The 17,062-nt window shown below is 35.8% G+C and overlaps 2 protein-coding genes across 3 annotated transcripts; one reads left to right on the top strand and one right to left on the bottom strand.

Annotated features, from left to right (window-relative positions):
* Positions 1 to 3,279: 3,279 nt before the first annotated feature.
* Positions 3,280 to 7,109, bottom strand: LOC135642642 (peroxisomal membrane protein PMP22-like). Its single transcript, XM_065158938.1, has 7 exons — positions 6,937 to 7,109; positions 6,747 to 6,845; positions 6,483 to 6,584; positions 6,285 to 6,360; positions 5,152 to 5,222; positions 4,990 to 5,075; positions 3,280 to 3,690 (listed from the first exon to the last, which is right to left on the bottom strand). The coding sequence occupies exons 1-7, from the start codon at positions 7,006 to 7,008 to the stop codon at positions 3,639 to 3,641; spliced, it is 558 nt and encodes a 185-aa protein (XP_065015010.1). The 5' UTR covers positions 7,009 to 7,109; the 3' UTR covers positions 3,280 to 3,638.
* A 5,500-nt stretch (positions 7,110 to 12,609) lies between these two features.
* On the top strand, positions 12,610 to 16,958 carry LOC103990435 (60S ribosomal protein L18a-2-like). 2 transcript variants are annotated; one of them, NM_001378001.1, is given in 4 exon segments: positions 12,610 to 12,753; positions 13,117 to 13,232; positions 13,357 to 13,420; positions 16,394 to 16,958. In NM_001378001.1, coding segments are annotated over 4 exon segments (537 nt in total). In that variant the 5' UTR covers positions 12,610 to 12,738; the 3' UTR covers positions 16,736 to 16,958.
* Positions 16,959 to 17,062: the final 104 nt, after the last annotated feature.

The following is a 17,062-nucleotide window of genomic DNA, read 5'->3' as shown; positions in this document are numbered from 1 at the left end:
TAGGGATGTGCACTAATCGTCTAAAGCAGTAGTAGGTGAGAACAGGAGAGGAACATGGGTCCCGTAAATGGTGTTAGTGGTGGCACTGTCATCGATGGCTTCTTACCAATAAGCCATCATCAAAGAGGAGAGGAAGGGGAGTCACAGTCATCATTGCCAAGGGGGCAAAAGGATATTAAATTTATGCCAATAATACATCGGCTTGTTTGTCATCATCATGATCGTCGGTTGAGCATTGAGCCTTGATGATCAATGAGGCAATCAAGTTGTCGCCTAGTTGTTGTCATCCAACCTTCCCCTTGGTCGTAGTAATCGTGGCCATGAGCCTCAATGATGAGCAATTGCTAGCATCGCCATTCTTCTTCTCATTTATGTACGTGGTCATCATCATCAATAAAACCATTTGTTGAGCCTTGGTGAGCAACGAAGGCATAGTGTAGTTATCACTAATATCCCGAGGTGGCCATTATTAACATCCTTTTTCCAATGGGTCACCATCGCCTTTAAGGAAGCATTGTAGAACCTCGATGATCAACGGTTCATCGTTATATCCTTATTTAACTATGTAGCCTCATTGAATCACTATATGACTTAACACAATATTAGTAAAGCATGTATAGTGTTATTGAAGCCTCGACATTGTCCTTTGCAATATTGTTGAAGTGTTGATTGCATCGACTTATCATTTAGTACATCGTGAATCATTCATCGCAACAACAACAAATATATAGCATTAAATGAATACATGTTTATAGTTTAGTAGTATTAATTTTTAATGTCGTTTAAGTGTATGCTATTTATGAGTAGGATAGTATTTTTTGGCAAATGTGCCATAATATTATAAGACATTGTAAACTTGTGATAGTTTTGAATCTAAAGTTATCATTTTGTAATTGATGTTATAATCCTTATTGTATTTTTATTTTTGATAATATTTGTAAAGTGAATTTTAGGATAATTACTTGTTGAGATATCTTTTGCTCGGATCACCACATGTCAAATTTTATTAATTACACTAAAATCATCAAAAAAATTTAAAAAAAATGGTATTAATCAACTTAGAATCATGTCATAGTAGTTTTTAATAAGTTTTGATCGGTTATATTCACTATAACTCGAGTTATATGTTAAAATAAAAAATTGATGCTAAACATATTAAAATTATGTTATGATTATTATAGAGAAGTTTCAATAGGTTTTAACAAATTACTAAAATTATACTCGCATTATACTCGATCATAAATTTAATCATGAACATCCTTTATTTAAACAATTTAACAATCTAAAATAACATCTTAAAATAAATATTTAGAGCCTCGTTCTTACTATTTATAGCCCCCTTATTATTCATAACCATTTAAAAATTATTCGCCATCAAAGAGGGGCAAAGGAGATGAGAGGAGTGCTAGCTACCGATTATTTTAGGGCTATACTCATTTTGGTGCAACACTTGTGTAACATTCTTTGCCTTTTGATTCAAACCCAACTCGATCCGGATCCGACCTAAATCCATTAGACTCGAACCGCAATCTTGACGAAACCGAACTAACTCTCGGATCTCTATGGTTTGAATCAGGTTGCTTGATTCAATAAAAAGGGTCAACCCAATTTTAAGGGTATTTAAAATATAAGAGACTCACTTTTATAAAAATGAAAGATTATGACATCATCTCATAAAATCCTGTTATTAAGGATTTTTTAATATAAATTGCCCTATAACATCCATAAGATAGATGAACCAAAAGAGTCGATACATGAATTAGCTTTATTTCTTTGGCAGATTTTTTCGTTTGTGATGCGTGTTTGTAAAGATATGATCAGCATTTATTAATGTAACTATAGTTATTTGACATAGCCTTTTAAAGAAAACATTAATTTTTTTCTTATAGAGCCTTTCACCTTTTTTGAGTGTCATTGTCTCACATAGTGTTTGATTATCTTTGGATTCATTTTCTAAACTGTTTTTTTATTTTCATTTTAAAATTGATTGTTCCTTTGTTTTATTATGTTCAATTCTCATTTAATCTATAGCGTTGAGTTGGAGCGATAACACTAAAATATATTCTAATTAAATTATAAATATGTTTAAAATATGTTAAAATTGAAATAAAAAGTTTAGAAAAAAACCCAAAGGCATATTATATCCACCGGTCTTCTAAAATACAATCAGGATAGTTCTTTTAAGAGAAAGAATCAAAAGATATTTTGATATCAATAAAATAGAAGAATGTGAACTAAAAAACAAAACAAAAGAGACAAAAAGGAAAACTTCTCTTAATTTTCTACTGTTTTTTTCTATTTTTTCTAATACAAACATTGATATGGCGGCAAAGAGGCTTGTTTATAGCTAAACATTCCCAATGAGAGATTGCCATGTGGCGGCACTATAAAGATAATATATCGTCTATAGTGGCAAGGGTAAAAGGGTAAATTTAATTAAAAATGTTTGAGAAAATAAAAGAAGAAGCTTGACGACTCTCATTTTGCTATTGGTAATTTTCATAAAAAATAATATTTTTTATTATTTATAACTCATCAATTTATCGATCATATTTTTATTTTCATAATATCTTATTTTTCTTGATCGTCCAAACTCACTCCCCACTCATGATTAGGAAACTATTTACGCACATACCATAAAGGGATATAGTTCTCAAATTCATCATCCAACCATTCCCTGATTAGAAGAGCATTTATGTTAGTATCACATAAAGATATCTTAGGAATATTAAAAGGAACTTACTATTTAGAGCCTCATTCTTACTATTTATAACCCCCCTTATTATTCATTATCATTTAAAAATTATTAAAATAATATTTTACTATTTATAATCTTTCTAATTTTATTTTTACTATTTTCTTTATCTTTTTTTTTTCCCCTCCATATAGCCCCTCACATATCCTACTTAGCAGTATTCAAAAGCTTGGAACATTATATATTTTAGATTAATGCAACCAATTATGATGATGATATCTCCTGAACTATTATAGAATATATATAATCCTAATAATGTTAAATAATGATAATAAATATCAACAACTATTTATCACCTCATTCGTGCATTTTCTTCAACAAAAAAAGAAAAATCCATTCACCAACAGTGTCACTCAGTATAAACTATCAATAAACTCTCTAACAACACTCAAAATCAGCAGCAGCTAAGAGTCCCATCCATATTACAGAATGATGCATGTTGCATACATAATGTTCGTCTCCGCACATCAATGCAGCTTCTTATGCCTCCTGGAAAAATAACTAAATGATTAAAAGAACAGATATTCATCCAAAAGAACAACCCCTTGTTCTTTTTTTGTTTTTGAACTTCTCAATGCTTAGATTACAAGGAGTAGCGTATACATATCTCAAACTCTAAAACACCTCATCTACACACTGAAGTAGAATATCTTGCTATAAACTTGGATCATCCTCTTTATTGTTTTTCATTTGTTTAAAGAAAAAGGACCTCAGTGTAATCTATTTAAGCTTCGCATAGCACGAGGCGACACTGGTTACAAATGCAAGACTGGGATATCAAACGAACACATTATTTGTCATGGCTGACATAACACTACAACACGGTGCAACAAGGAACCCTAACAGCTCCTTTGCAGTATAAAGCAAAATACTAATCTTCATATTAAGCCTCCTTAGCAGCACCGGATTGTGCTTTTAGATTCAGAAACACAGCCCTGCATATTTAGAATAGATGCAAAGTAGCCATTAGCATACAATACCTAATCATAAATGATTAGAATTAAACTAACACTGAGTACATGCACGAGATACATGTATATGTATGAAATTGGATCCTTTTAGAAAGATCTTTGATATTGTGCTTTACAGGATGATTCATTGGTGTGACCTAGAAAATGCCTGTCACAGATGCCAACTTGCAAACCATTTTGCAACATGTTTGACCTGTGGGTTGTGAGTTTCTCTTGATATTTCTTCATCATGATCTTATCAACTGGCTTAAAGTATCTATAAAAAAAATATTGAAAATTCGACTTCTCTTTTGGCATGATAAGATTGGCCTTCACCCTCTAACCACATTAAAGGCATCGAAACTGGAGATCATCTATTGTTCCTATATCTGTGGCCATAAGAACCTATCAATTTATTTGAAAAGGTTTCTAAGATTTTAAGTTGCAATTCAACTTCATCAATTGGGTAGTTAGTGATTTTGTGTTGACGATGGTTCAATCTGATTCATCTTATCAAAACCCTAATTGGTGACAGATTGTCATCTGTCACCAATATAATCTAATGACAGGTTGTTTATGTTCCATGATGAGTTGGAACACATGGTTTAGTCTTATATCCCTTGAGCCCCCGTTGCCAGACGAGGGGATTGAGGTGGTGGATGATACTCATAAACAGCTAGGAGATTTCTCTCCTACTTAACACTTCTTTTCCCTACCTCCCGTTTCAATAACAATTAAGATATTTATTACTTAGTTATTTTTGTATTCCTTATATCAGAGTGATAATTTAGGTAATTTAAATTACTAATCAAGTAATCTCAAAGTAAGTATGATTTAGGTCATTTAGATTACTCATTGAGGCTTCATGAAAAAGTAGGTATCATTTAGATCATTTAAATTATTGATTGTCTTTATTTTCAGGTTTATGAATATATAAACCGAGCAATTATAACTACACCAAAGAGTATATCAGCAGAAATACAGTTTTGGACAATAAGCACTAAACCAACATTTTCATGTGCAACAAAGTCTTTAGTCGATCCAACAAAACTATTGCATACAAGTTCATTTATCAATACATCCTCCCTTTACATTCCTACATGCGCATGAGAGAGTGAATCAAATGAAATAATCATGCACAAATTTTAAGTGAAATGCTAATTTATAGCCAACTGGGCAAATAAAAGGACTAAATGGTCTCATGAAAGAGAAAGTACATTATCAAATAACAAAAATGTTATCATCCTATAATAACCAGAAATCAAATGAGTGAGAAGCACGTACCAGCATGAGGCAATAAAGCTGTGGAAGAGAACACGCAGCTGCAGAGGCATATATTGGTAGTTTATCCAACCAACTATGGGCCAAAACTGCACATCAAACACCAATGAGAGCTTGCAGACAGACAAGAAAGTTCCAAATGTATCAGAAAACAGATGATAGTACCCTCCATGAAGTCATTTGAACAGATGGGTAATCTTTCCTTATTTTCCTTCTCACCAAACTAAATGATCTACCTGCACATACACAAAAGCAGTAAGATAAGCAAATGCATCCTTTCAATACTCAGAGTAGTCATTGTTCTTAATAGCTTCCACAATAAAGGATCAAACTGTATAAAACTTTGAAGCGAGAAAGCATTAAGTAAGCAAAGATTATCTTCAAGATATACCAATAGTTTGTACATAGTTTTATACGTCTGTCATGGAGAGATATCAGTCCCTCATCACATTTGCTTTAATTATGGGCCTGAGATTTGGAAGTTGTTAACCAACTCAAATGTATCAATCCATTGCCACATTTGCACTACTTATCTTTCATAACTCATACTGAGTGACTCAGCATAAAATCCTGATCTAGCGAAGCAGTGAGACATGCAAGAGAACAGTTATACAAATAACCAAGAATATAGTTTGTGCTTTCTAATCCGTTTTTACCCTAGTTCTCGTCCGGTTGATTTTCCATTGAAGTTGGAAATCTCCAGAGACGCTGGAGATCTACCACTTCAAATCCTGGAGATGACAACAAAATTGGAAACATCCAAGCTTCTGGAAAAAATTTGACTTGCAAGATCACTAAGATACAAGCTATCAGATGTAAACTAAAATGTTGGGAGTCAGTGATCAAATAATTTGAGAATCTCAGATGCTCATCGAAACAATATTATAGAGATGCATAGTTATTACTAGAAAATAAACAACCAATCCTACAACTTCATAAGACATCATATCCGAACAGAATCAAATAGAGCTTATTCATTAAAAGTCAAAAGTTCTTTATGCAGCAGCAGATACATTGATCACCCCATTTTTGTGGGAGCTTTGTGCATTGGAAATAACAAATGACAAGAGTGAAAATTGAAAAGGCAGAAAATATAGTAAAAGGTCAGTGAAGTACAGAATACAAATTGCATAATTCAGACATCTTAGGCGAGATGGTAGATGTGTTTGATGCACAATAAAAAAGACACCTAAAGGTTATGCCTCAGCATATAACAAGCACCTGTATATAACACAGGAGTGAAACAAAATTCAGCAATAAGAATATTATATCATAGGAAAATGCATAATAATTCAGACCTTCAAGAACCAAGCCATAGTACATCATAAAGAGCATATTGTTCCAAGGTGAGGCAGTAAGTTGTTCCAACAGCACCTGAAAAGATTAGGCATTCTATAATTAAAGATCATCAACATCAATATTTCCACCAAGCAGAGAAGTATGGACCAGTGCATATCATAATGTCAGATATGAACAAAAAATAGCGACATAATTACCTTTTTGGCAACAGTGTCCTTTCCTTTCTTTCCCTTGAAAAGCCTTTCCATAAACTTGTGCAGAAAATGACCAAATGGTCCGGCATACACAAAGCCATAAAGCTGCAGAATGTTCACAAGACAAATTATGTGTTAAAGAAATGCACAATCGAGGACCGTGACATGAATTTTGTTAATTAACCGCGGTATCGATCGAGTAAAGAGGCCACAAACGCACGCACCAGAAACAGAGACAAAGGGTTTAATCGACCAAAGTAATCGTACCATGAGCAGAAACATCCTTCTCAACTGGAGCCTCTTGACCCCGGAGATCTTCTGTGCGATCGCATCACTGCATCCAGCCAACACCCCTGAAGTAATAGCCTACCGAGAAGCAGCAGAAGATCGAACCCAAAGAGCGAAAGACAGAGAGGGCAAAAGAACAGGGACAGAGAAAAGTGGGAAAAGATCCAACCTTTGTTCTCAGGGGATGGGCTTGGAGTTGCTGAAGGTAGCGCTGCCACGCTACAGTCACGATCTCTGACATGTCTGTAAACACCAGGAAGAAGAAGAACAGCGCACCCTAGGCCTCAAAGAGAGTCGGTCAACGACGACGGCTGATCGAGGAGCATTCTTATAACATCAAGCCACCGGCCGTCGAACATTAGAAGCAATCTATAATGACATTTATTATTATTATTCTTATTATTATTATTTCCATTCAAAGAGGGCCCAGGCAATCACATGGTAGGCTCCACATTGCGTGAAACACGAGGCGTTTATTTTGGTTCGCTTTGGGTTCGGCGTATGGTTCGGAGCGTGTAATGAAAGAAATGGGTCGGACACTACTCGACTGCGTGGAATGCGTGCAGTAGAAAACAAAAGGCGTTGACTTTTCTGATTCCAGACAAAATGATGCGGCCGTACTTAGCTAATAATAGTGAGGTCAGCCTTCGTGTTGGCGTTGAGTGCAATTGGACGCACCACCCCGATCCAGCCCAAACATTAAATATGACACCTACCCACTCGATTTGCCTCCCCGGGACAGGGATGCGTTCATTTTGGGTCAACGTTTAGTCCAGTTGGAGCCACAATATCTTGTAAATTCTAATATATTTAAAGAAGTGTTTTGAGGGAAAAAAAACTGGAGTGTGAATTCTTATTTTTATTTTCTTCTCGTAAAATGTCTCTACTTCTTAAAAATCCAACATTATCATCTCTTGTTTTTACTCCTCTCTCTCTCTCTCCTCTCTTTCTACGGTGGTTCTTTTGGTTCAATTTAACATATTAAGAATCGATCCAACGAATTAAACCAAAATAAATTTATAATAAAAGTTAAGTAGTATTAAAATATATTAAAATTAGAAAAATATTTTTAGAATGCATAAAATTTAGGATGAATTCTCGAAAAAACCCTCTAGATTTTAAAATTTTTCACAGTGTATCCCAATTTTAAAAAATTCACGCAGAGTATATGATAATATTATTTTACCCATACCTTCGTCGGATCTACCATCGCTTTCGTCGTGCACTGTCATCGTACCTCTCCTCTCCTCTGCCAAGAACAACGATCAAACGGGGGGTTGCGAGCCCTTAATCATACCTTCGCTCCACATAATTGTCTCGTCGCCCATGATGCATTAAGATGCCTCGAGCATGAGCCCACCCATCCTCCTTCCTCTTATACTATCGATGATGAGGGAGGCTTACAAGTAACAACAATGGTAAAATTAGCTAGGGAGGTGCCTAAGGTTGACATCACTTGTTCATCGCCCAACGGAGATTCCAGCAAAGCAAACACATGAAGATGACTAATGATAGAGGTAACCAAGGGTAAAATTAGAATTTATGAAAAAAATTATGCTTTATGAGAAATTTTTAAACCTATGAGGTATTTTTGGGATTCACCCTAAAATTTATAATCCATGCCTTTTTTTAAATAATAATTAAATTTATATAAATATTCAAATTAAATTTAAATTATACTATATTTAAAAATATAAAAATATTATCAAATATTATTTAAAATTAGAACATATGAAATTTAATGTTCATATATATTATTAATTATTTAAAATTATTAATTTTTTTATTAAATTTTGAATTTTATTTTAAAAATAAAGATACTAGTTAAAAAAATGATTCGGTTTAAATTTATTTGATCCATTTTGAATTTTTTTTTAATTAAATCCATAGCTAAAAAAAATAGGAAAGGCAAAATTAAAAAGTTGAAAAAAGAATATCTAGGAGGTAATAACTAACATACAAGAGCTTTTAAAATGAATTGGTCGCATAGAAAAAGAATTACGTTTATGTCTTGATATGGAATATATTAACGATCAATTATCATTCGATATATAAGCATCAAGTATAAGCTATCATAGAAGGAAAATATCTATATCACCCTTCGCTTGTTTGCCCGTGTGGACAAAAGTTCAAGACGAGTCGTTTGGAGCTTTCTTCCCCTTGTCGCCCACGTGGACAAAACACCAAGAGAAAAATGTTAAGAGTAATTACATGATGTGTATAAAAGTGAATCTCTTATACTATGTTGAGGGGTTCTCTTTTCAAGAAAAATCTATACCCACTAAAAGACATCGGTGACTAACTTGAGTGTCAAAGGAACTATATCAAGAAATTACCCCAATATCAATCTAAGCACAGGTGGTGCCTTGGAATCTCAATACTTCCACCTTAGAGCCACCTTGATCATGACCTTGAACACTCTTATGCCCTTATATTTGAACCACGTTAAGTCAACTAAAATGTTGATAATGATTTCTCATAATATTTTTGGTGTTAGAGGAGAGCTTGGTGTCATAGAAACATCCACCCATCACTCCTCCCAACGAATGCTCTAGTAAGGAGACATTGCCTTCGACCAATAGTACTTTTACTCAGAGGGGGTAGGTGTCATCCTTTCCATAAGTGGATGCATCCACTACAATGCAAACATCAACGTAGTACTGGCATCTATTCAATGAATTAAGCCTCTCGCCTCCAGAGATAACCTTGAGCCACCTACTTGTCTCCATCGAGGTGTTCATATATCTTATCCAATAGGTGAAGATGCTAATGGGCATGATACAAGCTATCGCTTATGTTGGAAAATTTTAAGGCGACATCACATATATAGCGAAAGAATAGAAAAAAAATCTTATATTAAAAAAAAAAGTTTCATCATCATGTAAAGATTGGTGTGCAAAAGTTGTAAAATTAAAAACTACACGAGATATGTGTTACCTAGGGAGATCATATATCTATAAGATCTTACAAATTTATTTGAGAGGATAAAGGAGGTCAACTATCCTCCTTTATAGTGGTAATCCACACGATAAGGGCTACGAATACTCAAATCATTGCACGATCTCCTCGTTGTGTGCACCACGTAATTAAAAAGGGGCCAGCCCTTCTTATTGTCCACATGCCCCCAAATAAAGGGTTGTTGGCTGAGAGAGAAGGGGAGAGGAGAATAGGAGGTGGTGGCCAAAATGGTTTAGTTTATGGTCCTTTAGTTCTCTCATATTTATAGAGGTCCCCTATCAACTTAACCTTAATAGATTATGCCCTATTGGATATTAGATCTCCATCCAACTACCCAAGCCTCTTAGATTAGTAGATCTCTATCCAATAATATTTTATTAGCTCTTATTGGATCTTATCCATATAATCCAATAATTTAGGGGCTTATTGAATATCTAATAAGATAGGGGCTCCAACGGATAACTCATATCCGAACCTTTACTCGTTGCAACACCTACCATATGTATGTGAACCTCTAGGCCCAATATTGATTTAGCTATGAGTCATACCTGTCAGAACTCTTTCTAACTTAATGCATTATTATCTCTATAATAATTCACTTGACTCATTGACTATAGACGTATTAGGCCACTACGTTGTAGCCTCATACGATACAGAAAAATTCAATCTATTGGGTCAGTCTATCCTTAGTTACCGTGTATCTGTAGTCTCTTATCAATCTAATATCTCAAAAACTATATATCGGGCATGGTGCTGTTAGATCTATATGATTTCTACTTGAGTCTCGCTCTAATTAGATCTCTCGAAGAACTCTTTATTTCTCAATCCAAATGACTCTAGCTAGAGATTTGCTTTAGTAAGAACACATAAGATATTCTTCTCATGACACTGAGAATGAATGATCCTCTATTGACACTAAATAGCCCTCATAAAGTTGGTTACTACTCCCGATGACCGATTATGTTAAATTTGAAACTTTCAGATCTATAAATTTGATATCAAAGAGTTGAGTACTCATGCAGGATATCCTTGGTGTCTCAAGTCTAATGAGCAAATATACTACTATGACGGCGAAATCGCTATCTGACAATGAGATATCATCAACCATCCAATATTTCATGAGTGGATTAATTAGTAAACTTATTCTCTAACGTGCATCTACATGGTATCCCTAGTATTCTCACACGAGTAGCTATGAGACTAATCGTCTCAATCATATAAACGGGTATACAATATACCAGTCTATCCAGTCACCTTGATGTCCCTCTCGAGTGATCTATGATCGGGATTATTTAAGGTCTCATTTATCATAATCTCAATACAATCTAATTTTCATTTCACGGATGGATAAACATCATAATATGTGTAATAGGTAATATAAAATAAAAAATATATCAAATAAATAATAATAATAAATTTGTATCATATCACACATGTCATCAATCACATGCTTATATATATATATATCGTTTGATATATAGTATCGTATGATATCGAGAAGGTCAAAACTTCGATACGATATAATATTTCAATAAATCAATGTGTTGTTTGGTTTCTACCACCTTCAGACTCGGACAAACAACCCAAGGACTGAGAAGTTTTGTTTATTGCTGGTTGTTACTGTTATAGTTAGTGAGAAACCTCTATGAGGTTTTGATCGCAGGCTGCTCCAAGGCGGTTAAGGATGTTGCTTACTCAATTAACGAGGAAGAGGAGGAAGAGCCTCCCAGAGTTAGACCCGTCGAATGGTACTGAGGTGCTTCCTTCTAGAGCAACCTTGAGGTCAGACAACCAGGAGATGTCAAAGGAAGAGTTGCGGAGACAGCACCAGGCAGAGCTTGCTCGACAAAAGAACGAAGAGACTGCCAGGTGGCTGGCTGGTGGTGGGTCTGCAGCTGCAGAAGGACGAGGTCCAGTGAGAACTTCAAGTGAGCTGATTGCTTCCAAGAATGTAAATGATTTCTTACTCCAAGGAACTAGCAATACAAGTAGATCGGAAGAATGAGCCTATTCTATTACCAATATATGGAAGCATGGTTCCCTTCCTGTTTCGACTGTGAAGACTGTGACCTCCCATCAGGACAATCGGACTTGCACTATCCGTATAATGTCTAATGTACTTGGCTCCCCATTTAGTCCCCATGACACGAATTCTCCTTAGTTTCAAGGTGCAATTTATTTGAAAGAGATTACATTTTGGTCCAAAGATCCTAGGCATAGGAGTGAAGTGGTACATCTAATCAAGACACTCGGGAGGCATGTCACATCCAGGGACTTGTGGATACGTCCCCCATTTGCCGGTCATGGAAGGAAGCTTGCAGGCACTTTGGAGGCTCATCTTGAGATACCAAAATTGAAGTCCACCAACTGTGCATATCTATCTGACCATGTTCTTGCTTTGTTAGTGCTATTTTTGTGTGGACGGAGCGTTTGATGGAAGTTTCATGTGATATCCATACATTCTTGAACGTATTATCAACATTATCCTAAGTGTGTTTTTGCTAGAGCTGTATTAGATCTGTAAGTGTTATCCCTTTCTTTCTCATATTGAATGATGTCAATACTATACACACAAAGAGTAAATCAAATTAACGCTTCCAATCTGAGCATCGCTTTGTGTCTTCCAACCTTTGTTCCCAGGAACTCTATTTTATATTATTATTTTATTCTTTATTTTCAGCAGGTTTTGCCGACCTGGCATTACATATCTTACGTGTGCGAAGTCGTGTGTTAATTCCCGTGGCGAGCAGCGTGTTATTGATTCGAATTCGGGTGCGGTAGTTAGATCCGACCCGGCGACAAAACGAACAGAGTCAAGCCTATGACGAACCATATCCAACTGGTTGCACCCAATCGCATTCTGTTCCATTCTCGGGTCAAAGTGGAAGCATAAAGAGGCAGTGCGAGTGGTGTAGCCCGCCGCTAGGGTTTCCGACTACATCAATTGCCTCTCTGATCTCTGAAGGAGTTCTTGGCGTCATTCGGCGGCGCGGCGTTGGAAGTCTCAGGATCCATGGGCAACTTCAGGGTAATCCCATCTGTTCGGTCCAAATCCGAAAAATCGGAGCTCTTCTCTTGTTGATTGAATTCCTTTCTACCCACAATAACTAAATTTAAGTGTGCTTTTATCGATCAGATGAGGCTGAATCAAAGGCTTCTTAGGTGTTTTGTCATAGTTAAATTTAGATTGTTTCATTTTATTTGTTGCATCTCATCATTATATTGTTCGATTTCCACAAAAGAAAATAAACTGGTTAAATCGATCTATGCTTCGCTACGGACTCCTACTATTGCCCTATGTTGATGTTCCTTGTGTGTAGCTTTCTCTTTCTGGCTTCTTTTTTGTGGTTAATGGTGCATTTGATTTGTTTATGATGCCGGGTGGTGGCAGTTTCATCAGTATCAGGTGGTGGGTCGAGCTCTCCCGACTGCCACGGATGAGCACCCGAAGATTTACCGTATGAAGTTGTGGGCTACTAATGAAGTCAGAGCTAAATCCAAGTTCTGGTAATTTATGTTGGATCCTACCTTTTGGTTCTATGATTTGATTGTTGAATATATCAAATCTCCACTTTTAGCATGTTTGGTCATTGTTGTTAATACGTTTGATCTTCTATCATGAGAAATTCAGGTACTTCTTGAGGAAGCTGAAGAAAGTGAAGAAAAGTAATGGCCAAGTTCTTGCAATTAACGAGGTTTGTTTTGTCTTCTTTGTTCCTTTTGCTCAGACATGTTCTGTTTCTCCTCTGGACACGATGTGTGTCACTAACATATGAAGCTATCTTTTTTCCTTGTTAAATTTTGATACCGAAACTTATTCATTGGACTCACAATCACATTGATGAAATGATTGATGGACCTTCTTGGTGTGGGTACTTATAGAAAAACCTCAGTACATTCATTGAATAAACACAAAGGTGAAGGGTTATAGTTACTTGAAGTGAATGGTAAAGATAAATGAATACATGTATTTGTCAGATATTATATAGATAAATTATTCTGCTAAATAAATAGTTGAGATATGAGGGGCTAAATTTCTTCGATAGCATCGCAGTTTATGATGCTTCAAAAGCAAGCATGTAAGATGGAACAGTGACTTCTTACATTAAAACCCAATTACACAGTCCTTATCCATGCCTAATTTTATAAAAAGTTTTAGGTATTTGCTTTTAGTTTCAAATTTTCAATTGGAAAACTTGGTTGGAAACTTCTGTAACTTAGTGAAATAGGGGGAGAACCCCCCAACCTCCTCATTCCTCTTATTTTTCAATATTTGACAATCTCTTGAGCACCATTAGTTTCCACATCTGACCCTCTTCTCTGACATGATATCTGGGTGAATATACCACATCTGTGGACAGCCACTTCTTCTCACGTGAACTACGATCTTCTTTGGCATTATATCTGGGTTGATATGCTGCATCTCTGGACAACCACCTCTTCTCACTTGAATTAGGATTCAATTTTCTTCCCTTCTAAGGCGAGTAAGGCTATGAACTGAATCGATCAAAGGACAGCTTGGTTTACAGATCAGTGATCTGTTTGGTTGTAGATGATAGGCAAGGATATCTTGGGAAGAGTCACCAACTACGTCATCAATGAGATACCCATTGATGCCAGCAATCAACATCCTGATTGCTTTGTTTTTGAAGTCATTGTTTAGGTTTTGTGTTGATTTGTTTCATAAATTGGATGTTTGTTTTAAATTATAATTCTATTTTTTTATTTTGATATTGTTACTTTTAGATCTTTCTAATACTGTTTCTTTCTAGTATTAAAAATTCTATTTTATTTTTGTGTTCTTGTTGGGGAGAGTGGGAGGATTTATGCTTCTTAATGTGGTCAATGGGTCCCCTCATTTTTCTCATTTAATATGTTCCTTTGAAGCTATATTATGATCTTTCATTCAAACTCTCCTTTTGTATATCAATACACGGAAAGATGCTTTTGTGTGTCTCCAGAGTTTAGGCACCTCTTTAATCTACTCTAACCAATCAAGAGGGATGCTTTATGTTAGACTATTATGCTGATATCAGGAATAATCTGTACATCATGATATAATCTCAATGGGTTTCTTTATTATCACAGAGGCTACTGCCTTTTCTCATTCGACTAGTAAGCACAATTAGTCACACATATGAATGATTCTTGGACATGGATTTAAAATATTGTGAGTTTGGTCAGTGAATGTTTCATGTCTTTGGTTATGGTAGGCATTAAATTGTGGTATTATTAAATTCTGAACTTTTTTAACTGAGTATTTGTGGCAGACGCTGATGTGTGTTTAAAGTGCGAGTTGTATTAGTTTTTATACTGTCTAAGAAATTTTGGTTCAATGCACATGTCCACGGTAAGTCTTGCAGACGGCGAGGCAGGCATCTTCTATGTCGAGCTCCTTGTCATGTGATTTTATCATGGGTTTCTAAAAGATTGAAACCTCCTCATTTCGGTGGGCTGTCAAATGATCTGGGCAGTCCTTGTGGCTGTGACAGCTCAAAAACAGCCTAAGTTGGGCTGTCAAATGATGCACTGAGGAATGACATGCCAGTTTAAATGGAATAATAGATTGAAATTTTTATGAAGTACATATTGGCTCCAGGAGATTACAACCGCGAACTTCTGCATGACTTAACATAAATTTACCAACTTATGTTAAACAAATATAGACATTCTAATTGCTGAAGGCATGACATTTAGAAATATCTAGGATAGTTATTCACTTGATAGATTTGGCGAGCATCTGGAATAACTAGTGAATTACAACTCTATTGTACCGCCATTGGCGCATTGGTCTTTGCATCGTTAATGCTTTTTGCTAGTTGGTTCCATTATCACAGAGCCGCCCCCAAATTGGCTTGGTTCCAAGATGTAGAATCTATGTTAAATCACCACTTAGCGGGGTTACTAGGACTTGGGTCTCTTTCTTGGGCGGGACACCAAATCCATGTATCTTTACCGATTAACCAATTTCTCGACGCTGGAGTTGATCCTAAAGAGATACCGCTTCCTCATGAATTTATCTTGAATCGGGACCTTTTGGCTCAACTTTATCCCAGTTTTGCCGAGGGAGCAACCCCCTTTTTCACCTATATCATTAAACAATTTTGAATTCCATAAAATGTTAGGTTTACAGAGATATTTGACTCCATGAGATACATATTAAGACGGGATACTCATGTGGACAAGGATTTTTGTCAAATGATTTTGAAACTCATTGAGATTGATGCAGGTTTGATTCTATCTACAGAAATGTATGTCAGAGGTAGTACAAATAAACAACATGAGTTAGATGTGTAACAAAACAATTGTTTTGTGACCAAGATGGTTATATTTTAATGATTATGCAGAAGTAACTCATTTTCCACAAATGCATTTCACTGTGTGATCAATTATAATCAGCAGCAAGTTACATTGTGTATATAACACTTTTTGTTAAGGATCCAAAATTATTTCGTCTCCACCATAGAATAACCTGTTGTGTCTGTATATATTAAGCGTTGTCTAAAGAATATAAAGATACCTCTAGTAATCGGGCAACCGCCTGCACTCATCCAAGCCCTTGAGCGGCAATTTGGTCTGAAATCATACAACCAAAGCAGTGCTTTTTAGGATGCTAATTCTATTTGTCATACAAACCAAGGAGCTGATCTTATGCTGTGTTTTATCAGATATTTGAGAGGAAGCCAACAAAGATCAAGAACTATGGTATCTGGCTGCGGTATCAGAGCAGAACAGGTTACCACAACATGTACAAGGAGTACAGGGACACTACACTGAATGGCTCTGTGGAGCAGATGTACAATGAGATGGCATCACGCCACCGAGTCAGGTGCCACTGCATCCAGATTATTAAGACGGCAACCATTCCTTCCAAGCTCTGTAAGCGTGAGAGCACCAAGCAATTCCATGATTCTAAGATCAAATTCCCTCTTGTCTTCAAGAAGGTCAGGCCCCCTACCAGAAAGTTGAAGACTACTTACAAGGCCTCCCGTCCTAACCTATTCAAGTAGGGGAGAATAAGAGAACACATTTTCCTAAAATTTTTGCTATTGGCATATTTCCCATTCTGTTATACTTTGTTCGTGCATCGTTGGATCACTTTTTACTAGTTCATGATACTCTTCGATCTGCAGCAAGTCTGAGAGTTTGCTTGTCTAGGGTACTTTTTCCTGTTTAGAAGCATATGTGATGATATCTTATGAATTGGATTCTTTAGCTCAGTTAAAAATTTAATGCTTTGTTGTTCTTATATTAATTAATTAGTGTTGATGATAGAGATAGTCCTTTCTCGAATCGGCTTTCGAACAAGGCTGAAGGAATAGCTTGCCTTGTGCTTA

This window comes from Musa acuminata, chromosome BXJ3-7, assembly GCF_036884655.1.
Source record: "Musa acuminata AAA Group cultivar baxijiao chromosome BXJ3-7, Cavendish_Baxijiao_AAA, whole genome shotgun sequence".
Lineage (NCBI taxonomy): Eukaryota > Viridiplantae > Streptophyta > Magnoliopsida > Zingiberales > Musaceae > Musa > Musa acuminata.
This window is presented reverse-complemented; position numbering and strand designations above follow the sequence as displayed.